The sequence below is a fragment of the Callospermophilus lateralis genome, chromosome 2 (assembly GCF_048772815.1).
Source record: "Callospermophilus lateralis isolate mCalLat2 chromosome 2, mCalLat2.hap1, whole genome shotgun sequence".
NCBI classification, from domain to species: Eukaryota; Metazoa; Chordata; class Mammalia; order Rodentia; family Sciuridae; genus Callospermophilus; species Callospermophilus lateralis.
The window spans coordinates 208,272,531-208,300,093 of NC_135306.1; the positions used below are offsets into that span (position 1 = coordinate 208,272,531).

General features: G+C 61.8%; 1 protein-coding gene across 2 annotated transcripts; it reads left to right on the forward strand.

The window, feature by feature from the left end:
• Cttn (cortactin) lies at window positions 1-27,158 on the forward strand. 2 transcript variants are annotated; one of them, XM_076847757.2, is made up of 17 exons: window positions 1-62; window positions 3,077-3,155; window positions 5,351-5,437; window positions 5,530-5,603; window positions 7,446-7,575; window positions 10,806-10,916; window positions 11,574-11,628; window positions 12,195-12,305; window positions 14,192-14,302; window positions 14,705-14,815; window positions 16,691-16,746; window positions 19,194-19,263; window positions 20,847-20,995; window positions 22,858-22,947; window positions 23,984-24,161; window positions 24,904-24,975; window positions 25,944-27,158. In XM_076847757.2, exons 3-17 carry the CDS (start codon window positions 5,351-5,353, stop codon window positions 26,078-26,080), a joined length of 1,542 nt encoding a protein of 513 aa, XP_076703872.1. In that variant the 5' UTR covers window positions 1-62; window positions 3,077-3,155; the 3' UTR covers window positions 26,081-27,158. The 2 variants fall into 2 exon arrangements, with proteins under 2 accessions (XP_076703872.1, XP_076703873.1); XM_076847758.2 differs by lacking the exon at window positions 14,705-14,815.
• The last annotated feature ends 405 nt before the right edge of the window (window positions 27,159-27,563 follow it).

Here is a 27,563-nt window from a genome sequence, read left to right on the forward strand (position 1 = left end):
CCGCCGCGGAACCGGAAGCGAGCGGTGCGGGGCGCGGCGGGCGCGGGAGCCAGGCCACGGCGGTGAGCGCGGCCTGCGGCCCGGGCGGGCGCCGGCGGCCGGTTGCTGCGCTTCCGCTCGCGGTTTCGGGCGCTGGGCGAGGGCGTCCCGGCCTGCGGCAGGGGGATGCCCGGGGAGGAGCGGGCGGGGCGCAGGGCCGCAGGAGGGCGGGGGGCGGCCGGCCTCGGGGCGGTGAGGGGCAGGGCGGGGGGCAGTGGAGGGCAGGGCGGGGGGCGGCCGGGGCTCAGGGCCGTGAGGGTCGGGGCAATGGGCAGCCGGGCAGTGGACGGCCGGGGCTCAGGGCAGTGGGGGACGGGCAGTGGGCAGTGGGGGGCAGGGCGGGGGGCCGCTGGCGTTTAGGGCAGTGCGGGGCAGGGCGGGGTCCCGGAGCTCAGGGCGGTGAGGGTTGGGGCAGTGGGCGGGTTGAGGGTTTAGGGCCTCGTGGGGGGCACAGGGGAAGCGGGTTGGGTCAGTGCCCCCGAGGTGGCCTGTGAGGTGGAGAGCTCTGTGTGGGCTCGTGGGTCCCTGAGGGTCCAGTGCCTCCGGATCCCCTCTCCTGGGTGTGTGCCCGTCACCAGAGGGTGCTTCCCTGTGTTCTGTTCCCATTTGGGTCACCTGGGCTGGCACCGCACTTGTGCCTGCTGCCCAGCTGGACTGTGTGTCGGGGAGGCCATGGCCGCCACCTGGGGAGAAATTTAGTTTTCTGCTCAGCAGCTGAGACCTGGCACTTGGTGTGGCCACCTTTTGAGGTGGCTGGACTGTGCCTTATCCGGGCACCCTGTCCTGCCCTGGCCAAGCAGGGCTGTGGGATGGGAGGGCCGCCCAGCGGAGTGAGTCACGGGCTCCAGGGCCTGAGTCAGTGCCCTGTTCCCTCCGGCTGGAGAGATAGTCATCAGAAACTCAAGGGACAGGGAAGCCACCGAGTGGGCTTCGGGCGTTCCGGAATCGGGAGCTGGGTTGCTCTGTGGTTAGGCCCCGCAAGCTCACCTCTGCCGGGCGACTCAGTTGGGTTGAGCCTAGTGGAGCTCGTGAGCACTCACACGGCACGTGAGCACGGCCGGCAGTCAGCCCTTTGACCTGTGCCGCACAGAAGGTGCTGGGATGCAGGAATCGCCCGGCAGTGCTCCTTCTGCTGGGGCAGCCGGCCCCGGGCCTCAGGGCTTTGCTCAGCTGCCTTTCCGTGGTGTCTGTGGTGAGCAGGCCCACTGCCTGTGCCCAGGCCCAGCCCCTGGTGGCCTTCAGTGGCTTGCTGGGCTGGGTGCACGGAGGGGGCCTGGGCCTCTGTTTCCCTTTGGCTTGCTGCTGTGCCATAGGGGGAAGGCCAGGAGGCTGAGTGGGTCCCCGCCTGTGCTGCCACTGAGAGTGTCTTATTGTGCAGCTGATCCCTCGGAGTCTCTGCGGCATGGGTTGGTGAGGGAGGTTGATGTCGGTGCTGCTGGATGGAGCTGTCACCTTTTTCTTTGAACGGTAGTTTTCCTGACAGCTTTGTGGAGGTCCGTGCCCTCGCCCATTTAAACTGTAGTTCAGTGCGGTTTAGTGCGTCCACTGAGGGCCGTGTGGAGGCCTGCCCCGCACTGCTCTGAGCGTCCCCCTTCGTCTCTTCACAGGTAGAACCGTTGCCACCACCACAGTCGCCGTGGAACCGTTTCCTCACTTCAGAAGGAAACCCTAGAATGTGTGATTGTGGCCCAGCTCTTTGGGAGGCCCTTTGGGCGGCAGAGGAAACTCTCCACCCTGTGGCAGACCCCCTCGGCCCGCAGCCCTGGCCAGCCTGGGCAGCCCTGGGCAGCCCGGCCAGCCCTCCCCAGCCTGCTCTCTGGGGTCATGGCCTTGAGCTTGGTGTTCTTTAGCATGATATTTTTCAAAGTTGTTTCGTAGCTCCTGTTAGTACTTTGTTCCTTTTTATGTGTTTCTTTTTTAGTTATAGGTGGACACAATGTATTTTGTTCTATGTGGTGCTGAGGATCAAACCCAGTGCCTCGCATGCTCTGAGCCACTACCCCAGCCCTACTTTATTCCATTTTATAGCTGAATACTATTCCCATGTGGAGTTAGAGTGCACGCCCCGCATCCTTTTGTGAGTTGGTAGACGGATGGATTGCTTCCATTTTGGGTCATCATGGCTAATGCTGTTAGGAGTGTTCACAGACACGTGTCCATGGACCTGTGCTAGCTGTGCAACTGCTGGGCATGTGGCACCAGGTCTCACTTGTTTCTGGTACTGGAGATTGAACCCAGGGGTGCTTAACCACTGAGCCACACCCAGCCCTTTTTATTTTTTGAGACAGGGTCTTGCTAGTTCCTGAGGCTAGCTTTGAACTTGTGATTCTCCTGCCTCAGCCTCCCGAGTTGCTGGGATGATAGGTGTGCGCCCCTGCGCCCAGCCCCAAGATTCTTTTTCAGTTATTTTCATGATTTTTAAAAATTTAAAATACTGAGAAAATAACGAGTGCAGACTGGAGCACGACGCCGGCCGCTCTTGGGCCGCTCTTTCCAGCTGCCTGCTGTCCTCACTGACAGCTGCGGAAGTTGGGCTTTCCAGTGGGGACCACGGGAAGGGAAAGAGCAAGTAGTTGGGTAGGGAAGGGGACGGGGAGTGAAAGCTCAGGGCTGGGAGGGCCAGCGCGCCTGAGCTGCTGCAACGCCCTGCCTGTGGCCCGCTGGACCCTCTGGCTTCCTTGCCTCTCGGGGGCTGCCAAGTTTGACGTGGCTGGGGCACCGAGTCCTGCCCCGCGCTGGTCTTTCCTCCCAGACCTCAGAGTGTCCATCATGTTATCTCTAGGCCCTGGTGGTAGAGTCGCTGTTCCCAGCCGCGCCCCGCAGCAGCGCCAGCAGCGTCAGCCAGGTGGCAGCAGGCAGGCGCGGCCCTCGGGCAGTGTGCTGGGTCCGGGCAGTGTGGCTTGGCCATGAGCGAGGGGCAGGTCCACCGTCTCCCTTCAGGGTCCGCTGCCAGCTGGCTGTGTTCTGGAAAGGCCTCTCGTTGGCCCCGGGCAGCTGTTGGCAGGTCTCCTGAGCGTCCCCCTTCGTCTCTTCACAGGTAGAACCGTTGCCAGATGCCTGGACACTGCTGGCCCTGTCGCTGTGTTTCAGGTGGAGTGCTGTGACCAGGAAGAAAGGTGCGTGCCCGGGGGCATTCTGATGCCCTTGCCCTGGATGGCGGGCACCCTCCAACAGGAGGGTGTTCTCCCAGTGGGCTGCAGGGGAGGACAAGATTGAGACCAGCCTGGGCAGCTTAGAGCAGAGAGCTCTGGGACAGAGGACTCGGAGGCGCTTCTGTGTCGGTGGGGACCAGCCTCTTCCCACTGTGCCCTGCCCACTGGGGAAGCCACTGCAGAAAAGAGGAGAAGTGAGCTCTGCCGGATGTTCCTTGAAGAGTCTGAAAAAGTGACAGCCGGGTGCCGTGGCTGTACCTGTCATCCCAGCAACTCCGGAGGCTGGGGTAGGAGGATCTCAAGATTGAGGCCAGCCTCAGTAACTTAGCGACACCCGTTTTCAAAATAAAAAGTGGCTGAGGATGCCGCTCAGCAGTGGAGTGCCCCTGGGTTCAGTCCCTGGTATGGGCCCCCTTCCCCTCCTCACCTCTGATGCAGGGGGAAACTCCTGGCCCCATGGGACCCCGTTCCCTGACAGGGAGGCCCTGCCTGGGACCGTGTGGCATGGAGGGCAGGTGACAGGCACTGAACAGGCTCTTCCAGTCCTGTTGAGAGCAGGCCTCTCCAATGCCCTTCAGGTTTGGGACACCTGGACGAGGTTCGGTGGCCCGCCCCCTGGTGGCAGGTGGTTGCTGGAAGGCCCTGGGCCTTGGGAGCATGCGCCCTGCTGTGCCCTCGCGCTCCTGGGTGCCGGCTGGATTCCAGCCCTGTGGAGTTGCGGGAGGGACCCTGTCCCCAGGCCCGGGCCCAGCGCTGGCTGGTCGTTCAAGGGCTCCTCCGGTTGTTTCATGGCCTAAGTGAACCACTTGGTTTTGAACCCGGGTTGAACTCGGGCTCTTTACCACTGAGCCACATCCCAGCCCTTTGTTTTTTATTTTGAGATAGGGTCTCACTAGATCACTGAGGCTGGCCTCAGACTTGCCATCCTCCTGCCTCAACCTCCTGAGTCACTGGGGTTATAGGTGTGCACCACCAGCTGAATTTTATTGAAATTTCTGAGGAAAATGGATCAATTATTTTTGCATAAAAATTTTAAAAACTTTTTAGTTGTCAATGGACTTTATCTTATTAACTTATGTGTGTGCAGTGCCAAGAATCGAACCCAGTGCCTCACACATTCTAGGCAAGCACTCTACCAGTGAGCCCCAGCCCACGTTCAAAAGGCTAGATTTTACCTTTAAAATTGCAGAAAGGGTCATCTTACCAGTGTCTCTCGAGGTGCCAGTGTTCCTGTGCTGGACCTCACAGCGGGCTGCTGTGGAGGGGTGTCCCTGCTGCCCGCTGGCGCCAGAGCTGGCCTGTGTCTGCCGCTCCCCTGGTGGGCAGTGAAGCCTGGATCTTTCCAGCAAGTGCAGAGCGCTCCTCCATGGCGCAGGGTGCGGCTCGCCATGGGTGACCTTCGCACCGTCGTGACCTTGTGTAGCCCGTGGTGGAGCGTTTTTCTTGGAAAACCGTGCTGTCACTCACGGGAGCTAGATCAGGGCATGGTCTCAAGGGGACGGAGTAAGTGCATACCCACCCCACTGTGTGGATTCCTGGAAAATTTTCTCATGAGTTGAAGCCAAGGAATGTTTTTGGTGTCAGTTGACAACCACATTAGAACTTTTTTTTTTTTTTTGGTTCTAAGAATTAAAAACAAGAGGCACTCGACCACTGAGCCACATCCCCATAAATAAAATCCCCTGTTTCGTATTTTATTTAGAGACGGGGTCTCATGGAGCTACTTAGTGCCTCGCTTTTGCTGAGGCTGGCTTTGAACTCGCGATCCTCCTGTCTCAGCCTCCTGAGCCTCTAGAATTGCAGGTGTGCACCACCAGGCCTGAGAGGACTTTTTTCCTATACTGATGTTGAATGCAGGGCCTCCTGTGTACTGGACTAGCATGGCCCTGCCCCCGGCTGTATCCCAGCCCTTTTATTAGACAAGGCCTTGTTAAGTTGCCCAGGCTGGCCTCAAACCGGGGATCCTCTTGTTTTAGCCTCCTGAGCAGCTGAGCTAGTCTGTGCCCTTGTGCCCAGTGAGGACTCACAGTACTGAGTTTCTTTGATCTTTAAACTTCCCTTTGAGTCCCGTGGGGGGGCCAGCCCAGAGGCTGTGGTCCAGGCTGCCCTGTGGGCCTGGGGTGCTGTGTGGCCTCGTGACCTTGGTGCTACTCTTGCAGATGTGGAAGGCCTCTGCAGGCCACACCGTGGCCCTCACGCAGGACGCTGGGGCAGCCGACGACTGGGAGACCGACCCTGACTTTGTGGTGGGTTCAGCCTGCCGCGCTGCCCTGTCCCCCGGCTTCCTGGTCTCTTGGGTCAGGCTACTGGCCTGGGGCTCACCCTTGTTTCTCTGCAGAATGACGTCAGTGAGAAGGAGCAGCGATGGGGCGCCAAGACTGTGCAGGGCTCGGGGCACCAGGAGCACATCAAGTAAGCCCTTGTGCGGACGGGCATCATGTGTCCCCGCCATCGGGCCTTGCTGGGCCTCGCAGGGCCTCCCGCGGGGCTGTGTGCCCGTGGTGCGCGCCCAGTCTCTCGGCGGGGTGTCCGTGTGTGCAGGACCATCTGGGCTCCCATCCTGGTCGCTGTGGTGGTTTTCTTTGTGGTGACAAAATACCTGAGGAAAGACTTGAAGGAGGCGAGACTTCTTTTGGCTCGGGTCTCAGGCAGAGTTGCTCACCGTGCAGCCGCAGGCAGAGCAGAGGGTCGGGGACAACTTGTAGCTCTGGGCTCGTCCCCAGGACCCTCTACAGCCAAGTTCCTCCCCTTGGTTTCCACTGGCTCCCTGCAGTCCCTCGAGCCGTGGTCCCTCGCAGGTCGCTGTCCAGAACCCCTCTGAGCACTGCTGCCACGGGATTCCGCGTCGGCAGGAGCCTTGGGAGCGTGGCGGGTCCCGGCCAGGGCTGTTGCTGAAGCTCTCCTGGGAGCAGTGGCCTTGAGCCCACGCCCACACGCCCTCTTTCCTCTTGTGGGGCTGGAGGTGCCAGGCACTGCAGAAGGGTAGGGCCGGTGCTGTGGCCACACGTGAGGACCCTGGGCAGGAGGGCCAGAGGACTGCGGGCCGGGCCAGTGCTGACTGGCGCTGCTTGGTGGGGAGGTGGAGGTCTGCTCCGAGTGTCTGGGCTGTGTTGGCCCTGGTGCGGCGTCTGCACCGAGTCTTCAGCTGGAGGCGCAGCCTGTGAGAGGCAGACTCCCGTGGCAGCTCCTGCAGAGTTTGATATTTCTGAGATGGGGTCTCCCCTGGTGCCCTGCTGGTCTCTGGGGTCTGGTGATCCTCCCTGCGACTAGTCCCTCCCTGGTTTGCTCAGTCCCGCCCAGGGGCAGCCTGGGAGCTGGGGCCTGGGCCCTGCCTGGGAGGGCTGTGCACAGCTGCGGGCCTTGCCTAGGCTGCGGGGACTCAGGTGGTGTTAGCCAGCGCCTCTCCGCAGCTCCCTCGTTCCCAGGGGCTCTAGAATGTGTTGGGGAGGACACGGGCCACTCCTGGGACTCACAGTCCATCCACCGATGGACTCTGAGGAGACGCCTGGGGTGGAGACAGTTCTCAGCCCCCCCCCCCCGCCCCGTCCTTCCTGGATCTTGCAGGGGCATCTGTGCCTCCCTGCCCTGTAGGACATCTGGGTTTCCAGGCCTGGTGTGTATTCGGTCCACTCTCCTGGGCTTGCCCAAAGTCCAGGTGTGGCCTTGGTGTCTCTGGGGCAGACCCAGGCGGTTTTGACACATCTTGTGGTCTGTCTCATTGTCCTTGGTCTTAAAACTAAAAGTGGCTTATAGATGGCACATTCAATGTCTCGTCTTTGAAGGCGTCAAAGTGCTGGAGCGCCTCATGTAGGAGCCAGCTCTGTGTGTCCTCCGGGCCCTGCCTGTGGTTGGGGACCGGGAGTGGGGGACTCGCTCCCTCTGGATGGTGTTTACGGAGTTGCCCCCCAGCCTGCTCATCTGCTGAGCACACTGCTTCTCCATGAGAAGTTCAGGTAGCAGAGCTGCCTTGGGGGAGCTGGGGGTCCCCTGCACCTCCAGGCGGCTGTCCCTCCCCTAGGGTTCCCGCTGGCAGGAGGACTCTGAGGAGACCCTGGGGTGGAGTCAGTTCTCAGCCCCCGGGTCCTTCCCGGATCTTGCCAGGGCGTCTTTCCCTCACGTAGGCAGCTGGGCGAGCCCCGAGTGGTGAGACCTCGCGGGCTGCACCACGGGTGGGGAGTCTTGTGTGTTGCTGCTGGAGGGTGGGCGCAGGCCTGAGTGCTCTCCCTCCCTGTCCCTGCCTGTCCCTCCCTGCAGCATTCACAAGCTGAGAGAGAACGTCTTCCAGGAGCACCAGACTCTGAAGGAGAAGGAGCTGGAAACTGGGCCCAAAGCCTCCCACGGTTATGGGGGGAAGTTCGGTGTGGAGCAGGACAGGATGGACAAAGTAAGTGGCTAGGGCTGCCCGTGCCAGGCTTGGTGGCCTGGCTGGCACTCGGCGGTGGGCAGAGTAGCCCCTCAGCCTTTCTGTAGCTGGAACGTGTCGAGCTGTGTGTCTGCGGAGTGAGGTCTGCAGAGTGGCCTGTGTGCGTTGGACTCACCCAGGGAAGCCCCCCTGCTTTTCCCGAAGCTCTGCAGTAGCGAGGCCCCGAGGGTGGTCAGTTCCCACAGCCAGCTCTGGGAGCAGGACAGTCTGGGCACCCTGACCATGATCACCCTCATGGCCAGCGGCTGCAGCTCGGGAGGCAGGGCCTGTCTCCTGGAGAGAAGCGGTGGATGGCGCGAGCACCCTGCAGACCTCCTTGTGGAGGGCATGTCCAGGCCCCCCAACACGGCTCAGCTCTGACTGGACGGGCGCTGCCCCTGCTCCAGGCAGGAGGGTCAGCCAGCGTCTGATTCTCCCTCTCTCCTCACACGCATTAGGTGGGCATGGAAGGCGGTGGCCCTGTCACTCTCCACTGGCCTTGTGGACTTGGGGGGCCGGGCAACACCCAGAACTTGTTTAGAGCTGGAGTCTGAGGAAGCTAACCCTGCGGGAGAGAGACCTGGATGTTTGCTGGGCCAGCCATGGACACCTTGCTGCTGAAGGGCTGCCCGGGATTCTGGGAGAAGCCTGTGACACCATCAGAGTGAGCAGCAGGCTGCGCCCCCCCGCGCCCAGCCTGTGCTCACTTGCCAGGGCTGGGGAGCTTCCGCAAGGAGGGTCTGTGACAGGGCGGGAGCCGTCCCGTGGCGCTGCCCGGTCTCCCTGCTGCTTGGGCTGGGCTGCCGTCCCCCTCTGCCACGTGGCCTGGCTGGGTGTCCGGCTGTGCTTGCGTCCTTGCCTGTGAGCTCCGCTCCGGCCTGGGCCTGCAGAGGGCCAGGCTCCTCACCCTTCCTGGTGGCTGGCCTGGTGCTTGTAGGTGCTCAAGGGACTTTAGACTGTGCAGGGCTGTGCTCTGGGTGTGCACTCAGGGTGCCCAGCCCCTCTCCTGGAAGGGCACCCCATCTCCAGCTGGGTCCTGATCCTCAAGCAGCAAACCCTGTGGGGGTGCAGCTGCTGCTGAGCCCTGCTGGCCCTGGGGCCACATGTTGGGGTGCGGGCAGCTCTGGGCTTGTGGAAGCACCGTGGAATCAATCGTTTTTTGGAGGGTGGGGGTATTGGAGATTGAACCCAGGGGCACTTAACTACTGAGCCACATCCCCAGCCTATTTTGTTTCTGTAATTTGAGACAGGGTCTCACTAAGTTGCTTGGGGCCTCACTAAGTTGCTGACACTGACTTTGAACTCTCCATCCTCCTGCCTCAGCCTCCTGAGCCTCTGGGATCACAGGCTGGAACCAATCTCTTGTTAGATCCCAAACCTGAGTGTGAATGGCCGAGGCTGCTTGGAACTTGCTTTCTCCAGGAACTGGGGGGATAAAAAAGGTCCCCATGTTAGAATTGAGGAAAGTGACGCAGAATCCAGCCTACTTGAGCAAGCACGTGTTTGCTAGAGGGGCCAGGACAGGAGCTGTCAGGGTTCTGGTGACCCCCATCTCTGCAGGCTGTGCACTTCTGGGGTAGGGTGTGGTGGTCTGTCCTTCCCATCTCCACTGCACCCTAGAACCAGGATTCTCCTGTGGGGGCTTCAGGTCAGGGCTCTGCCCTGTGTGTCTGAGAGCAGATGCCGTCTGCCGGCGGAGCGCAGATGTGGTTCTGGGGCACACGCAGTCGCGAGGGTGTCGCTCTGGCTGTGTTAGACCTGATTCTTGAGCTCCTTTGTGTTGGGACCGTGCGGGGTCCCTTGGCATGGCTGCCTCATACGTTCCTTCACTGACTCTGGAGGCTGAGGGGGGTGTCGGCCTCCAGCCTCAGCAGGGCCTGGAGGGAGACAAGGCAGTACGGCTCAGAGCGCTCCAGGTGGGAGGGCGTGGGCTGGTGGCCTCTGAGACCAGCACCCGACGGGCCCTGCTGAGGCTGGCCACCCCCAGCCTGCCAGCTCCTGGGGGTCTGCGCGCCCGTGGCCTGTTCCCGCTGCAGTGGTGGCGGTGGTTGGGGTGCGAGACCTGCTGCGGGAGGAGACAGATGTGGGCCTCCTGAGCCCTCCATGCCCATGCGTGCCACTTGTCCTCAGTGCCCACGAAGCTGTCCCTGGCGCTGTCCACTGTGGGCAGCGTCTGTGGAGGGCAGGACAGCTTGGGGGCCCCCTGTCTCTGCCGAGACTGTCATAGGCACCCAGAGGCGCTGCCATCCAGAGAGCTTTGGGACAAAAGGCCTGGGGGTGCTTGTTAGCCCAGACTGTGGTGTGCTACCTGAGTGGAAGGCCTGCTCCTGCGCCTTCCTCCTCCAGGACGGAGGGTGTGGCTGACCCCACAGTGAGCTGACTGGGCGGCACCAACTCCCTGCTGTGTGGCAGGTGCTTGGGGATCCCAAGGTGAAGGCCGCATTCCTAAGTTGTGTGTGTGTGTGAGTGTGTGTGTGTGTGTGTGAGTGTGTGTGAGTGTGTATGTGTGTGTGAGAGTGTGTGTCTGTGAGTGTGTGTGAGTGAGTGTGTCTGTGAGTGAGTGTGTGTGAGTGTGTATGTGAGAGTGTGTGAGTGTGTGTGTGTGAGTGTATGTGAGAGTGTGTGAGTGTGAGTGTGTGTATGTGAGAGTGTGTGTGAGTGTGTGTGTGAGAGTGTGAGTGTGTGTGTGTGTGAGAGTGTGAGTGTGTGTGAGAGTGTGTGTGTTAGAGTGTGAGAGTGTGAGTGTGTGTGAGAGTGTGTGTGTGTGTGAGTGTGTGTGTGAGAGTGCCCCCATTCTGGGGTCACGTGGTGACGAAGCGAGCTCATTGTGCAAACAGTCGCTGCCTTGCCCAGTCTCCACGCGGGTGGGTTCTGCGCACGTGAATGTGTGTTCTGCTCCTGGCTCGGGACCAGGCCTGCGCCTGGCTGGCCAGTGCTCCCCTCTGCTCTCCGGGCCTTAAGTGGGTCTCGGGAGTCACATGTGGCTGCCGGCCCCAGGCCCTTTCCTCATCCCTGGCCACATCAGCCGCTCCTGCGCCAGGGCTGTGGTGTGGGCAGCCCTTGTGGAGGTGCACTGCAGCTCTGCACCTGGGTTTGGAGAGCTCGGGCTGTGCCCTGCGTGGGCAGGTATGTCTGAGGCCACCTGCGGGCGAAGGGGGTTGTCACGCCTGGTGGGCTCTGGTGTGCCAGGCTTTGTCTGGGCTCTGTTGCAGTCGGCCGTCGGCCATGAGTACCAGTCGAAACTCTCCAAGCACTGCTCCCAAGTGGACTCGGTTCGAGGCTTTGGAGGCAAGTTTGGTGTCCAGATGGACAGAGTGGACCAGGTGAGGGATGGCGGCAGGGGTGAGTGATGGCCAGTGGTAGTGTGTGCCTAGCATGCCCAAGGCCCTGGGGGTGGTCTCCTGTGACCGGCGCCAGAGGTGCACCTGAGAGAAGCCTTGTGGGTGGGGGCCGTTCCTGCCCTGGACGCGACCTGCCACTGCTGTGTCTGTCCTCCGGGCCACTCACTGGGTAGGGTGCGGTGTTCTCTGATGCTTTGGGGCTGCAGGGAGGGGCCTCTAGGTAGGAGCTGGCAGGACACGTTTCCCTCCAGGGACACGGAGCGTGTGGGCTGACCACTGGGGCCAGGACAGTAGCACGCAGTAGGCGTTTGCCACATGGCTGTGGGAGCCCGTGTGAGACACAGCCTTAGATTTGCCCAGGAGTGTGCCAGTAGGGACCACTGTTGCCTCTGCGCCCTGCGTGTGTGCCTCTATGCAGGGGACACTCAGAGCCCTTGCTGTGGAGGGGAGGCCAGTGTGGGGGTGCTGGGTGCCAGAGCTCACTGTACCAGGGCCGTGGCGTCCTCTTGACCTGCGTTTGACTTAGGAGGCCAAAGGTCAAAGAACAAGGAGTTTGAGGTTTTAGAAGCTCTGTGTGTGTCATGGATTCAGGGGGTGGTTGTCAGGCGTTCGGAAGTGACTTTTCTCTTTATTCCCTAGTCTGCTGTGGGCTTTGAGTACCAGGGCAAGACGGAGAAGCACGCCTCCCAGAAAGGTACGCTGCAGGAGGCAGGCAGCACCAGCGCAGCAGAGGCCTGGTGGCCTGCGGCTGCTGTCTGGTAGGAGGGCTGCAGCCAGGGTGGCCGCATCATCCGGGCCCTGTGCGGTGGGTGCTCTGGTGGAGGGTCTCCTGGGCACCGCCCACATCTGAGCAGGGCCACTCCTGTAAAGTCAGCTCCTCTGACTTTGGCAAAACCTGGCGACCTCCCTGAGGGTAGGAACCAGAGTGAGTCCCCCTGCTATGCAGCTGGGCCCCAAGCCACCCACGAGCGCAGAAGCGTCGCCTCCTGCAGATGCGCCACATCCTTGTTGCAGGCATCAGCTGCCGCTGGCTCAGCACTCTGACCCTGACCGGCCATTCAGTTTTGAAGGCAGGCCTACGGCGGCATCTCTGTCCACTAGAAGGACCTGCCCTCCAGCCCGCGAGAGCGCCCGGACCACCCAGCATCCCTGTGGGGAGCAGTGGTCGCCATGTTTGGGTCCCCTGTGGTTTTGCTTAGTTTAACAAAGGCGGTCCTGTAGCCTACCAGGGCTCATGCCGTCTGCCATCTTGCCTTCTAGACTACTCGAGCGGCTTTGGCGGAAAGTACGGCGTGCAGGCTGACCGTGTGGACAAGAGTGCCGTGGGCTTCGACTACCAGGGCAAGACGGAGAAGCACGAGTCCCAGAAAGGTGTGGGCGCTCAGACGGACTTCCTCTCGAAGTGGTTCCGCTGGGTACTCCTCGGCACAGACACGCCCTTCTCAAGGCAGGGGTGGACTCTCCTGACGGACTGGTTGGCTTTCTAGTTTGAGTGCTGGGGTCGGACCCAGAGGTGCTTACTACTGAGCTGCCTCCCGCCCTTTTTGCTTTTTTTTTGTTTGTTTTTTGATTTCTTTATTTTTATGTGGTGCTGAGGATCAAACCCAGGGCCCCACACGTGCACAGCGGGCGCTCTACCACCCAGCCCCAGCCCCAGCCCCAGCCCCCTTTTTGCTTTTTATTTTGAGACAGGGTCTCACTAAGTTCTCCAGGTTGACCTTGAACTTGGGGTCCTCCTGCCTCAGCTTCCCGAGTTGCTAGGATTACAGGCACGTGTCTCTGCACCCAGCAACTTTCCTTATTATTATTATTTTTGGTGCTAGGCATTGAACCTGGGGTCCTTAACCACTCAGCCACATCCCTAGCCCTTTGATTTTTTTTTTTTTAAGAGAGAGAGAGAATTTTAATATTTCTTAGTTTTTGGCGGACACAACATCTTTGTTTGTATGTGGTGCTGAGGATCGAACCCGGGCCGCACTCATGCCAGGCGAGCGTGCTACCGCTTGAGCCACATCCCCAGCCCCCCTTTTGTTTTTTTTTGTATTTTATTTTGAGACAAGAGCTCACTAAGTTGCTTAGGGCCTGGCTAATTTGCTGAGGCTGTCTTTGAAAATGTGATCCTCCTGCCTCAGCCTCCTGAGCAACTTTCCTTATTTTCAATGTCTGCTCAGTTCCCCATTCTATGAAGATTCCATATCTATTTAACCATTTTTTGAGTAAATTTTAAGTTATTGATGATGTTTTGATATTAGAAATCTACAGCAGTTAATATTTTTGGACCTGTTAAAAAAATTGATCCCAGAAACAGAAATGCTAGGCCAAAGGGTGCTGCATTGCTGGGTGCTGCCAGATGGTCCTGGAGCTGTGGCCTTTGCTGGCCCGAGCCCTATAGGTGATCCTGGAGGACCTGCCTAGGTGTCTGCTGAGGTCGCGGCTCATCTGGTGCTCACCCTTGCTTGGAGCCTGTGACCCGTGCCTGCGCCTTGTTCTGCTTGGCCTGCCTCCACGTGGCAGGTGTTTTAAACAATTGCCACCATTTGAAAGCCGAGTGCTTACGTAGGAAAACCCTCAGATTTCTTAGAAAAGTACAGCAGAAGACCCTCTGGTGGCCGTGGCCACACTGGCCTGGGAGGTTTGCATGGAGTGCCAGCACCACGGCCTGCTGCCTCCACTCCCCTCTACAACTCGAGGAGGGAGTGCCAGTGGGCCTGTGGGCAGCTCTGCCAGGGCCTGCTGCTTCCTGGGCTCCTGGGCCAGCACAGGCGGTGCTCTCAAGCCTGGCTCAGTCCTCTGAGCGCAGGCTCCACTGGAGCACATCAGGGTCCTCTGGGACCTGGGGCCCTTTCTCTCGGGACTGACCCCAGAATTTGCACCATTGACATCTCTGAGGGTCGTGCTTCAGTGTGAAATTGGTGTCTGGAAGGCCTTTGCTGTGTGGAGCTGAGGTTTCCGGAAGGTGCTGCGTGGGTGGCCTGTGGTTGCTTCCACTGATGAGGCAGAGACCGTGAAACCCTGGGGCCCTCCCGGGTGCGGAGCCTTCAGTAACCAATGCTGGCTGCCTTCTGGGATGGATGACCCTGGTCACTGACCTGCTGTGCCTGTCCCCTGCGTGTTCACTTTCCTGGACATGCGTGGCCCCTTTGAGTTGCCCTGTCTCCCTGAGGCTTGTGACTGGTGCAGTCCTTCCTGAAGGTGCCACGACCCGGGGTGCCGTGGTCCTGCTGCAGGTTTCTTGAGAGCACCTTCCTTGGTTCTAGATTACTCCAAAGGCTTTGGTGGCAAATACGGAATCGACAGGGACAAAGTGGACAAGAGTGCGGTGGGCTTCGAGTACCAAGGCAAGACGGAGAAGCATGAGTCCCAGAAAGGTGGGTGCCCCGCAGCCCTGCCCCATGTCCGCAGGCAGGTGTCTGTCACACGTCTCTCAGGCCTATACTGCTGCTGGGCAGCTGAGGTGGGGTGGGACCAGCCCGGGCAGCACAGTGAGCCCTGTAGAAACAGTCCAGACCTGGCTCTTAGGAGGAAACCTCACGTTTACACTTCTGTGGCTCCAGCCAGTCATGCCACTTGGTCACACCCGTGTCCCGCGTGACTCTGCGTCACGAGGCTGTGCTGCTTCTGTGGGGCTTGTGGGTTGTTTCCTGCCCCTCCATGTGGCCGTCCCCACAAGCCCTGGTCATTCAGTGGTTGTGTCCTGCTCCCCTGTGTTGGAAATGAGCTTGCTGCCTGCGGCTGCTGACGCTGCTCCATGGCTTCTGTTGTGCATGTAGACTATGCGAAAGGGTTTGGAGGAAAATTTGGTGTGCAGACAGACAGACAAGACAAGTGTGCCCTTGGCTGGGATCACCAGGAGAAACTGCAGCTGCATGAGTCCCAAAAAGGTACTGTCCCCTTGCCTGGCTCAGGTCCCTCCCCGCATGCGTGTGTTCACTCCTCGGCCGTCTGTGTCGCGTCTGCCGTGTGTCCGCGTGTCGTCTGTCCTCACTGTGGGACTCTGTCCCACGTCTCACACCTCTGAGGCAGAGCAGTGACGAGCCCCTCCTCCTGGTGGGTGTGCCACGAGACGGGTGCCCTAGGTGTCCCCACCCTCGCCGTGGCGCGGCAGCACCAGGCTCCCAGCCCGCGGTGCTCGTCTCCTTCCACAGGGTGTGGAGACCCTTCCACGGGCACTGGCCCTGCCCTCCAGTGGGTAGGCAGTCCCTGGCGTTGACGTCGCTCTCCTCACGAGACGCGTGCGTCAGCCTGGAGTGGCCCTGCAGAGTCTGTCCTTAGCTTCTCTGGCCCCGCCTGAGGTGGCCTGCTGTGTGCCTGTTCTCGAGCCCTCGGCCACCGTCAGCCCGAACTTGGCTGGGCTCTTGCTTTCTCGAGACGAGGTGTCTGACCTTGGGCCATGGTGGCTCTGACTCACCGGCTTCCTCTCTGGTTCTTCTCCCACTGTCGCTCTGGACTTGCGGATTATAAGACTGGTTTTGGAGGCAAGTGGTGTTCAGTCCGAGAGGCAGGACTCCTCTTCTGTGGGGTCTGGTCACTAGGAGAGACCAGCCCAGCACGGGTCCCAGCAAGGCACCATTGCCCCCTGTGCGCCTCTGCAGTGCAGCCAGTTCCAGCACAGGCTTCGGGGTTCCCCCCGGGTGCCGCTGCGTGTCTCTGGGTGGGTGGCTGCTGGCCGCCTGGGGTCCTCGGCCCACTTCCACACTGGGAGCAGCTCCCTTCCTTCCCAGTTCTCTCTCCCTCCGACATTATCCAACCTGCCTCGATAGAGACGTGAGTCTGCAGGGCCCGTCCCTCCAGCTGCACCGTGCGGTCAGGTCTTGGAGGCACCCCAACCTGGAGGGCCGCGCCACAGAGCCCAGCCTGTTGCCCCTGAGCGAGGGAGAAGTGCTCCACCACCTGGCCTTTCAGCAGAGGCTGGGGCAGCAAAGGCATGGGACAGACGTGTCGCGTGTGGTCTCTGTTCTGTTTGTGGCGGTGTTTTCTGGGCAGGGTTGAGGAACCCTCCACATGTGGCTTCTGCACAGAGCCATGCCGTGGTGCTCGGAGCTGGAGGAAGACGTTTCTAAACAGACCTCCGCTGTCTGAACAGCCGGCACATTTTCCCTTAGTTATTCCATCCTCTCGGAAGCTGGGCCGTGTCACGGGAAGCTGGACACGCAGCCGGAGGAAGAGCGGTGCTGGGGCTGGACAGCTGCGGCTGAGCTCAGGCCTGGGTGGTGGAGGCGCTTTGGGTTGGCCCGGCCGACAGCATGGAGGTGGCCAGCGGTCCTCTGTGGCATGGAGGCCGTGTGACAGTGTGGCTTTTGTGTTGGGTGTGTGTGGCTGCAGCTGGGCCCTTTGGCTGGTAGAAGTTCCACATGGAGTTTTTTTTCTTTTGAAAAGCAAGAGAGCAGACTGCGCCCGAGCCCCTCTAGTGCTCAGAGCAGGCGTGCGGGACGCAGAGCGCAAGGCCCCTGCGGGTCGGAAGACTGCTGTCGACCTGGCGCTGCAAGGCCTGTCCTGTGCCCCCTCCTTGGCCTCCTCCCGCCAGCCTGCCGCCTTTCCCCACCCGTACCCCGGGAGAATGCGGGCAGCATGCCGCGCCTCTGCCCCGGCCCCGCCTGTGCACTGGACACCGTGGTGGACGCAGAGCTGACCTTGCCAGGAGAGCCCGCCTCGGGGCTCTGTCTGCTCTGGGCGCGTCCCTGCTGTCCCCGGCCAATGCATGCCCTGCTGTCCTGCCCCTGCTGGAGTCAGTGAGTCTCCGTTTTGCTGCCTTGCAGACTACTCCAGAGGATTCGGCGGCAAATACGGGGTGCAGAAGGACCGCATGGACAAGGTACGGCTCCAAGACCGGGGTGTTGCTCTCTCTGCCGGCGGGAGCGTGGGGGCTCCTGGGTGTGCTGTGGAGGTCGTCTGGTGGGCACTGGACTCCTAGTTCTGGAAGTGCACCATCAGGATCCGCCGTGTGCTGACACACGGTGTCCTGTGCTCCCCGTGCAGAGAGCGTGGCCTGGATGCTGTGCCCATCCCTTTCATGGTTGGGTCTGGGCCAAGGCAGCTCCGCGCTTGGCCATGACCTGGTGCAGAGTAGCTGGGCCCTTGCTGGAACAGGGTTGTTTAGGTGAGGGCTTCTGGATGCCTGCCTGCGTGAACTTGGACTGGTGGCCTTAGGTCAGGTCACTGGCCACTTTGAAGAGCTCAGGGCCACGTGAGGTCTCTGGTCAGAACAGATCCTGGCCATGGTTACTGCAGAGGCCTGTGGGACAGTGCAGGTCAGGGGGTCTGTCTCTGTAGCCAGGAGGGACACTGCCGTGGCATGCTGTTGTCCTCGCACCAGGCGTCCACTCTCTGGTGCTGGGTGTCAGGGCTTGGGAGCTGGTCTGGAGCCGTGAAGTGCATCCTTCAGGTCTGCACCCTTCTTAAGGCCGTCAGCCTCTGTTCGAGACCCACGGGCTCCTCGAGAGCCCATGGGTGCCCCTCACGGGGCTGCGGAGGGTGGGGCCATTCCCTGAGGCCGGCGGCCTGCCCTCCCCCTGCCTGCTGGGCTGTGCCTGTTCACGCTGGGCTGCTGGCCACGACTCCTCCAGCCTTGGCCCTTTCCTTCTTCCTTGCTGCACTTGACCCTGGCCACAGGTGGCACTGCTGGCTCAGAGCTCTGCTTCCAGGGCCCACAGCTGACTTGCCACAGGACGGCCCTGGGAGCAGGGCAGTGGCCTAGGGAGGGTCCCGAGGATGTGAGAGTCGGAGCCTAATTTAAAGGGACGGGAGTGGCCCTGGAAAGGCTTAGCTGGAGGGGCACAAGGGGGTCTCGCCGAGAGATACCTGCTGGCCGCCTGGTAGAGACTGGCCTGTGAAGAGGCTCCAGCTCCGGGCAAGTGGGGCTTTGGTGGGGAGCGGGTGGCCAGGTGTGCGAGGGACGGAGCCGCAGGCTGGGTTGGGCTCCCAGGCCTGGGAGGAGGGAGGAGTCAGGTGGGGCTGGTGTAGCACTGGAGACCTGCGGCCCTGTGGAGTTGGTGGCCTTGGGAGGGCTGGGCAGTGCTGGCCCGGCCGCCCATGACGGAGGAGCTGAGCTGGGGCTCCTGTCTGGGGCTGAGGCCCCTGGGAAGGAGGGGGAGGAGCAGCGGGCGAGTCAGGCTGCGGCTTTGAGGTCGGGAGTTGCAGTTCCGTTTTGTGGTGTCTGTGGTTGGTGTGGACGGTAAGGAGGAGGCTGCTGGGCTCGGAGCACCCAGGAAGTGCTTCCGTGGGCCTGGCACCGCCTCCCCAGCCCTGTGGGCGGGGCCCTGGGTGGAGGAGCCTGGTCGGGCGCCCCAGGCGTGACCGGGACCCGGCTGGCTGCCCCAGGAGCGAGGTGGGTTGCTGAGGACGGGTCCCCAGTGGTCCCTGTGGCGGTGGTCAGGGTAGGGTGATGACCTTGTGTTTGCTGAGGTGCCGGCGGTTCCTTCCCAGAGAGGAGGGAGGTTCTTCCAAGGTCACCATGGACAGGCAAGTGACTTAAGGACAAAAGTGGCTGCCCAGTGGACCCTAGAGCCAGCTGGACTGGGGGAGGGAGGGGGAGAGGCTCCGAGGCTCCAGAGGGCAGTGAGCAGGGAGGCCGGGGCTGAGGCCCAACCTGGGCTGGCCAGGTGCTCGCTGGGGAGGAAGGCTGAGCCGGGAGGTGGGACTGCGGTGGGGACGGCCGACCTGGGGTGGTGTCAGAGGTGGCCCAGAGCAGGCCTATAGGAGCTGGGGAGGGCCGGCACCAGAGGGTACTGACCTGCCGCCCTGTGCTTGTCCCAGGAGAGGCGTGCATGGGAGAGGGAAGGGGTTGGTGGACTCCTGAGCCTCTTGGTCACAGACAGGCTGAAGTGGGCCCAGGTGGAGACCAAGTGCCCAGTCACGGTGAAACTGGGCACCGGCACTGGTGTCCATCAACGCTGCCGCCCTCTGCCCAGGTCGGCCATTATATAGCTGGTCTTGTGTGCGGGACGGGGTTGAGGGTCCTGAGGGTAGGGACAGCTGGCCTCTAGGGTTGTGTGTGCCCAGGGCTCTTCCCCTCGGAGGCTTCGGGAGGAGGTGGGGGAGGCTCAGGAGGAGCCCCGAGGAGGCCTGCCCCTGCAGTGTGAGCCGACTTGTGCCAGCAGCTAGCGTCTGCACGTGTTTCCTGGCCTCTGAGGCAGAGGGGACAGTTGTGGGCCGCCCAGGATCTTCTGGAAGATCTGGGGCCCTCAACCTCTGTGAGACCGCAGCTGTTGCTGTGCGCCGAGGGAAGGGCGTGCCCTCCTGATATCCTTCCCGACTCCCTAGAACGCCTCCACCTTTGAAGACGTTGCGCAGGTGTCCCCTGCCTACCAGAAGACTGTGCCTGTCGAAGCCGGTGAGTCCTGCGCAGAGCCGAGCTCTGTCAGGGAGATGCACTGGGGAGGAGGTCGTGCCGGAACGGAGCCAGAGACAGGGAGGCACGAGGGTGCCTAGAATGCACTCACAAGCAGGGTGGGGACCCTCAGGGACACAGTTAAGCCATCTTTGCTTTGGGCAGCGTCTATCAAAACAGGCCTTAAGAACATGCTATTTCTGAAGGTGCCCCTTAAAATTGCAGGACAAGGCCAGGTGTGGTGGCACAGCTGTGATCCCAGTGACTCAGGAGGCTGAGCCAGGAGGATCGCAAGTCAAGGCCAGCTTCAGGAACGTAGTGAGGCCCTGTTAAAAAGATAGGAGGTGCTGGAGACGTGGTCCAGTAGTGCAGTGCCCTTGGGTTCAGTCCCACCCCACACCTGGAAAAAGAGCCAGCCAAAGGTCACTGCCAGTTCACTGTGGTGCCCTGGGTCAGTTCTCGGACTTTGTGGCCCTGGGTCACTTGATAATTTTGGAAGTCACTGAGGCCCCAGAGAGCCCCCGCGGTGTGGGTGAGACATGCTGACCCTGCTGTGTCACAGATCAGCAGAGGAAGGCCTGAGTCGATCCTGTGAAGGTGGCAAGACCACGCATGTTTACCTAGTAGCCTGCTTTGTGAAAAGTAGCGGCAGCCTCAGGACAGAAAGCAGCGGAGAGGCAGGGTCCTCGGGTCCCCATCTCCCATCTGTCCCGTGCAGTAAGTCAGGCTGTGGGAATTCAGGCGGGGCTCGTGACAGGCAGGTGGGAAGGGAGGGTCTTGGCAGCCCTGGGGTCATGACCCATGTCCTGTGACACTCCTCTGAGGCTCACCTCGGGGACACCTGGCTCTCTGGGTCAAGCTCATGCAGCCCGGGGCATCTCTCATCGCACAGAAGAACTGCACCCGGCGCCTCTGACCCGCACAGTCTGCGGGACGCTTGTGCTCCCAGGCAGCTGTGGTTCTCTGGACGTTGTCCATTGGCAGCGGACGCTGTGGGAGCTCTTCCTGACAGCTCTTCCCGACAGGGCTCCGCTCTGTGCTCTGGAGGAAGTGGCTGCAGGAGACCCCATGGCTGTAGTTCACCTGCTGCCTGGAGCCTTGGAGACCCTGTGCCCCTTGGCCACTGGCAGCTGCAGCTGTGCACGGGAGCTGCCCCAGTTCTTCCTTTCATGTTAAAAATGTGTATTCATGGGAGGCTGAGGCAGGAGGATCGCAAGTTCAAGGCCAGCCTTAGCAACTTAGCAAGACCCTAGCAGCTCAGTGAGATGAAAAACGGGGCTCAGTGATGAAGGGCCTTGGGTTCAGCCTGGTGCCAAGACCCAAAGGAACAAAAAGTCTGTCTAAGGTCAAGGTTTATTAAAGTCAGTGCTTTTCCTGCTTTGTGAAGGTCAGTGAGGCTCGTCTGTTTTCCATCCCTGTGGGCAGTGGGAAGGATGACTGGTGGAGCACAGCTGGAGTGGGCAGGGGGCGCTGAGATGCCACTGGGCTCCCCCTGGTGGGGACAGACAGCTCTCTGGGTTCCTCGCCCTGGTGTGGCCAGCCTGGACGGGGCCCGGAGGCAGACGGGCTCGCACCTTGCTCTGCAGCGACCAGCAGAACCAGCAACATCAGAGCCAATTTCGAAAACCTGGCCAAGGAGAGAGAGCTGGAGGACAGGCGGAAGGCGGACGCTGAGCGAGCCCAGCGGGTGGCCAGGGAGAGGCAGGAGCAGGAGGAGGCCAGGAGGACACTGGAGGTGAGCGGAGGAAGGTTGCTGTGCCTGGCCAGGGTGGGGCCCCGCGCTGTGCCAGCCTGCCTAGCTGGGCATTCCAGAAGGTTCTTGTGCAGAATGTGTCCACACGAGGTGGAGCTTGCTGGCCATGCCCCTGGGTCTGGGGCTGTTGGCGGTCTGCCTGTCAGAGCCCAGCCCCTGACCCACGGGAGGGCTCACGTGAGGAGGGAGGTGTCTTCTGCAGACCCAGCCTCCACAGTCCCATCTGCCGCTTCCCTGTGGTCCTGGAGGTGGACTTCACTGGACGATGTGGGTGTGGGCTGTGCATGGGGCAGGGAGGTGAGGACCGCCTTTTTCTGAAGCATGTCCAAGACAGGCGCAGTCTGGGCTGGGCCCAGCTCAGCCCTGCTCCCCGGGCACTTCCCTCAGCCCTGGCAGCGTGGGTTCCTAAGTGCAGGATGGAGAAGGCTCTCCTTCCCAGAGGAGTGGTCAGGGCTCTCAGGAGCCTCTGGGCAGAGCCAGGGATGAGGAAGTGTGGGTGCAGGAGCTGGCCATCCTGGCACCAGAGGCGCTGTAAGCACGCCCTGCCGCCTGGTGCCAGCTGCCCAGTGGAGGGGCAGCCAGCGTGAGCTGGGTGACCAGAGCTGAAGGCCTTGGTTGCAGGACACACACACATGCTTGCATGCCACACTCTCTCCCCGGACCTTGTCCTTTGGCGCTCGCGCCCTCTGCACCTCGGCTCTGGGGTCAGCCCCTGCCGAGGAGGGTCAGCTCTGTTGTCCAGGGAGGTGCTTCAGCCTCGGGCTCCTCTGCAGTGGTGCCCTCTTCCTCCCTCGAGCTCACACCAAGGCCCTGGGCGGAGAGCCCCAGGAGGAGGGTGCTGAGCGCCTCCCCTGGCCGGAGGGCCTGCAGAGAAGCTTGGTCTCCCTGGTGTCCAGCCCCGGGCCAGTCCCTACCAGCCTGATTTGGGAGGATGTGGCCTGCAGGTGTGTTCTGATCATCTGGAACACACAGCTGTGGTCACTTATGGCTGCAGGCCTGGTCTTCTCCCTCCCAGGCTGGTCTTGCCCTCCAGGACTCATGCAGGACCTGGGGCCACGTGGCGACCTGAGGCTGGTCCTGTGTGGCCGTCTTGGTGACGCGGGGCTTGTTGGGCCACGTGAGTGAAGAGAACTGCACTCGGGGTCCCAGGGCCAGGGCAGTTTTCTTGTCAACAGGAGACAGTGTTACTGTTGTCCCCCCAGACAGAAGGGCGGGGGGGTGGAGTGGACAGATGGGGCTCAGACTCTGCTCTGCCGCTGCCTGCTGGGTGTCCCCAAGCATGCTCTGCTGGGCTGTGCAGCTGTCGTGGTCTCCTGTGGCTGCTGTGGCACCTGCACTCACGACACACTCACATTTTGAGTTCTTGAGGTGAGGGATCCAGGTGTCAGCGGGGCTGCACTCCTTTGGGTCCCAGTGGGTCAGGACCTGTGGCAGAATGGGGCCCACTGGTGACCCAGAGTAGTCCCCCGTCAGACCCTCACCCTGCCACGTCTATAGGGACCCTTGCATGGGAGTGACAGTCAGGCCAGGCTGGGGACCCTGCAGTGCTGTGTCAGCAGAGCCCGCCCTCCTGCCCCCAGGCTCACGCCTACCTCCGCTGGCGGATGTGCTCCCCACCTACGGCATCCCCTCAGCCCGGGCTCGTCGCGTCCTCTAGAAGAGGGGGCAGAGGGGCTCCCTGTGTGGCCCCCGGGGCCCTGTGCTGTCGTGGCTGGAGGCGTCTGGCCCTCCTTTCCTGGGTGCTTGAGGTCCTCTGCTCCTGTGCCAGGCTAGGGCCTGGGCCGTCCTCTCGGGCAGCGTGGGCAGGTGGCTCCCACTCAGCCTGGCTGCCGTGTCCACTGCAGGAGCAAGCCAGAGCGCAGAAGCAGACGCCCCCCGCGTCTCCCGCACCGCAGCCGGCCGAGGAGAGACCGCCCTCCAGCCCTGTGTACGAGGTGGGTGTCCCGTCGAGGTGTGAGTGAGCTGAGCTAACCGTCCCCCCGCCTTGCCAGCATGGATGTCCTGCGGCCAGGGTGCTTCCTGGCTCTGAGAGCTGTGGGGCACAGTGGCCTGGTGTGCGCACTCAGGACTGAGGGTCCTCTCCCTGGCACCTGCTGCCGTGCCACCCGTGTGGGGACTTAATCCTGGAAGCTCCCTGGTTGAGCTGTCCCACCCAGCCGCTGTCTCCTGCTGGACCAGGTCCTGAGCGACTGGTCCTTTAAGGAGGGGCGGCCACATTCTGGCGGACGAGGAAGTGGGCCGTGTGGTGGGAGGCCCTGTGGGGCCACATGCCTTGAGCTGCTGCTACCTCTGTGGTCGCCTTGGTGCCAGGCCATCTTGCCAGCAGGAAGCCGCCTGGCCAGTCCTTGCCCTGCACCCTTCTGTGCCCTCAGTGCCCAGGAGGAGGTGGACGCCGTCCTTGGCCTCCTGGGGCTCTCCCTGCCTGGTCACCCTCTGCCTGGGTTCTGAGCCGTCTGCCCGGTGCTCTCGGACCCTCTGCCCCCCCAACCTGGGCACCTCTAGAAGGAGCCTGCTGAAACCACCCTTGACTGCAGCACGGGGTCCAGGGGGTCCAGAGGGCACAGGCTCTGGAGCAGCAAGGTGTTTGTTTCCCGGTCCTCGGGCCTCAGCCTGATTCTCCCTGGTCCCCTTTCTGCCCTCCAGACTGGGTTGGCACAGAAGTGGGCTGCCCACTCGCAAGGCTGTCCCGGGCAGTGGGCTCTCAGGGAGGCTGGTTGGCCCCAGAGGGAGGGCTGGCAGCAGAGGGGCCTCCTGTGGCCTTCAGCCACTCCAACCCAGGACAGAGCAGCCGAGCCTGGGGGTGCTGCTGGAGGGGCAGGTTCCCGCTAGCGGGGGAGGCTCTGGGACCTTGGGGTGTGTCCTGTCCTGCTGTAGCTAGGAGGCCGCCTGTGCTCCTCCCTCACTGTGGCAGTGTGGCTGCTGCTGTCAGATGCGCACATGGCCCAGGAAGTTCCCGTTTCCCGCCCCCAGGACGCGGTCTCCTTGAAGGCAGAGCCTGGCCACAGAAGCCCCGTGGGCGAGAGCAGCCCTGAGGCCGTGTACAGCACAGAGGCTGCAGACTACCAGGAGGTCAGCGGCCAGGAGGGCCTGGCCTACACGCCGGAGGCCACCTATGAAACCACAGAGGCCCCCAGCCACTACCAAGCAGGTAGGGTCCTGTGCCGCCTCCCCCTGGGGGAGGAGCTCCCTGGGAAGTCCCATCCCGTGCTGTTCCCGCTGACTCTGTTCCTCCCTGGGATGGGACTCCTGCAGACACTGCAGTCCCCCGCAGTGGAGCACTGGGTGGGGGCAGGCCAGAGCAGGGTGCCTCTCCTCCTGGGGGAGGCTGGTCTTCTCGTCCCAGTGGTGCCAGGGCAGCCTGCCTCTGCCATGCTGAGGTTGGCTTCGCTGGAGGGTGTAGACTTCCTTCAGCTCCAGGGTCTGGCTTGAGCTCCAGGTGGGCAGCTGGGTGCCTGGTCACCTCCTCCCACTCACTTTCGCAGCCTGGAACCTTTCCTCCCACATTAGCTTTTTTTTTTTTTTAATATTTATTTATTTTTTAGTTTTTGGTGGACACAACATCTTTATTTTATTTTTATGTGGTGCTGAGGATCGAACCCAGCGCCCCGCGCATGCCAGGCTAGTGCGCTACCGCTTGAGCCACATCCCCAGCCCCCCACGTTAGCGTTTTAATTGTAGAAGTTAACTTTGAAAGTGGCCGAGGCACCTGTTACCATGTCCCCGGGTGGTGTCAGAGCTTGGAGCCCGTGGATGTGGCTCTTGGAAGCCGAGTTCTCAGCCTCCTCCTCAGCCTCCTCCTGGAAGGCCTGACCCCTGCGGTGTGGGCGCTCTCCCTGGGGGAGAGCAGGACCGGACCCGGGGCATGCAGCCTGCTCTTGGTGTGCTTGCAGAAGATGGCACCTACGCCGAGTACGAGAACGACCTGGGCCTCACGGCCACCGCCCTCTACGACTACCAGGCTGGTGAGGCCCGCTGCGGGGGTGGGGTGGGGGTCTTCCTGTCACGGGGACTTGGCTTCTCCGGGAACAGTGTGGCTTGTTTGGGAATAGCATTAGCGCTCTGGGGAAGACGCAGGGCAGTGCCCGGAGTCCCGTGCCTCCCTCAGCGGAGCTCCCTCTCTGCAACCCATGAATTCCCAGGGAGCTGCAGGGACCCTGCCACCCCTAAAGACCCTGGTGTGCATTTCCAGAGATCAGGGGTGGGGTCCTACCCCGCCAGCAGGGAGGTGACACCGCAGGACACCCGGTCCACGTCTGTCCCGTTGGGGCTGGTTCCTGGGCTGGTCCCCCTTGCTCCCCGGCCTCCTCAGGTCTGGGCAGAGGCTGTGCTTTCAGGCAGGGAGGGAGGCCAGGGGCACCGCGGGCGCCTCCCATGCCAGGCTGCCTGGCACCCTCTGGGCCCCAGGTCCACAGCACCCTGTGTTCTCGTAGCTCAGTGCACAGCTCTGCTGTGTGGTGCTGTGGCGAGGCTCCCCTGGGCTCTCGCCTCCTCCGACCCCCAGCCTCCTGAGAGCATGGCCCTGGCCCCCTTCTTTCTGCACGGGGGGCTGGACTTGCTCGGGAGACCCTCCCCCCAGCTCTGCTCCTCTCTGTGCCCCGCTCTGCATCTGGGCAGGTCTTCAGAAGACTCCCACCCAGCCCATCCACAGGCTGCCTGGCACTCCCCTCCTACCTTTAGGACCCCTTCCCTGGCCGTCCCCCACCAAGGGCCTACCCCGCGGGCCCCTGACCTTAGGCGGTGGCACCTGGCCAGCTCCTGCAGGGAGGTTAGGAGGAAGGCCACCTGCCAGGGAGCACGGGGCTGGGCATGGCATTGCGCCCCAAGGGCCCCGCTGGCTCTTCTGGGGAATGACGCTGTGGCAGATTCTTGGGGATCCTCCCCAGCCCTTCCACCAGCTCCATCTGCGCCCTGGTCTGCGCTCTTTCCCCAGCTGGCGATGACGAGATCTCCTTCGACCCCGACGACATCATCACCAACATCGAGATGATCGACGACGGCTGGTGGCGTGGGGTGTGCAAGGGCAGGTACGGGCTCTTCCCTGCCAACTACGTGGAACTGCGGCCCTAGGCACCTCCGACGCTGGCTGGCACCAGGCCCACACTACAAGTCTGCCTTCTCTGGGTTTGGGTTTGGGGTTTGTATCTTGGTTTCTTTTGGTTTTTTTCCCGAGGGTGGGACGGGGTATACACATTACGTTTATATTTAATACTTTGGCTGATGCTTTTGGAGATGTTTATGCCACAAATTTGCTAATATATTGTGATCACGTTGCTCAGGAGGAGGTGGGCGCCTGTCCTCGCCTGCCCAAGGTCTTTGTGCCGAGGCAGCTGTCACGTGCAGCCACCTTGGCCTGTGGTCCTCGGGGCTCAGTAGGCATGTGCCATCGAGACAGGCAGGAGCCTCTGGCCCTGTGTGGCTGCCCTGGTGGGGCAGGAGGGAAGGGCTGCGTGCCGTGGAGGCACACGGGAGCACGGGCTCCCACCGGGTCCATGCTGCGCTGCCCGACAGCAGAGACCCAGCCTTCTCCTGAGCCACCCCTGGTCTTGTCCCTGCCTGTGCACTCCCTGGCAGCCCAGTCCCCTGGAGGGCTGTGGTGCCTCGCCTCCTGCCCCACGTGGCGTGTCCTTTGCTGCTCTCCTGAGAAGGGGCCACCACGAGCCCCAGGGGCAGTGCCGGGCCCAGCCTCAGCTGCTACCAGATTGCCTCGCAGCCCTGGGCCCGGGCCTGACCTCGGCCTCTGGCCGGGCGGCCTCTGGCGGCCAGGACAGAGCGAGCTGTCATTACGGGAGCTGTGCTGCTCCTGCCAGAAGGCCACGTTCAGCTCCCGCAGAGCCCGACTGGCTGACCCGGTCAGACATGACTGCGGAGGAGCTGTGTTTCCGCCCTGGTACCCGGGCAGCTGTCCATGTGCAGGGCAGCAGGGGGTGGGGCCAGCCTGGTGGTGCCACAGTCCAGCGGATGGACGGCAGGAGCGTCTGGGCTCCCGGGCGCATCCCGGCCAGGGCGCTGCTCCCGAGGCACCTGCTTTCGCACGCAGACCGGGTTTTGTATGCGACTCGTTGTCAGTATCTGGACCCTGTAGCCCTCGTAGGTATGGCTTTTTTAAATCAAATATCCAGAATAAACTTCTTTCTGACCCACCTTCTGTGCAGTCTGCTTGGGCCTGGCGCTCTGTCCTCGGGTGGAGGTGGCTTGCTTCCTTGGTGTCTGCGCCGACTGCTGTCAGGCAGGCTCACACCCGTCGTCCAGCAGCTCAGGCCAGTGCAGGGCCTTTTTAACAGGGTGTGCTCCTCAAAAGCACTTTTATCCAGGCGTGGCGGTGCACACCTGTAATCCCAGTGGCTCAGGAGGCTGAGAAAGGAGGATCACAAGTTCTAGGCCAGTCTCAACCAATCTAGTGAGACCTTAAGCAGCTTAGTCAGACCCTGTCTCAAAAAAAAAAAAGTGCTCTTTATAAGCTGAAGTCACCAAGTCTTCACGCGAGGATTCCCAGGAAAAAACTGCGGGGTGAAGATTGAGACTTGCCACTCTCACATCTCGGGTGGGTGCA

Excerpts from the sequence above, each read along its gene's own strand:
- Cttn (XM_076847757.2), top strand. The coding sequence starts at position 5,351 with ATGTGGAAGGCCTCTGCAGGCCACACCGTGGCCCTCACGCAGGACGCT. Across the intron at positions 10,917-11,573 it reads AGATGGACAGAGTGGACCAG|TCTGCTGTGGGCTTTGAGTA; the intron begins GTGAGGGATGGC and ends TTTATTCCCTAG. Across the intron at positions 14,303-14,704 it reads GAAGCATGAGTCCCAGAAAG|ACTATGCGAAAGGGTTTGGA; the intron begins GTGGGTGCCCCG and ends TTGTGCATGTAG.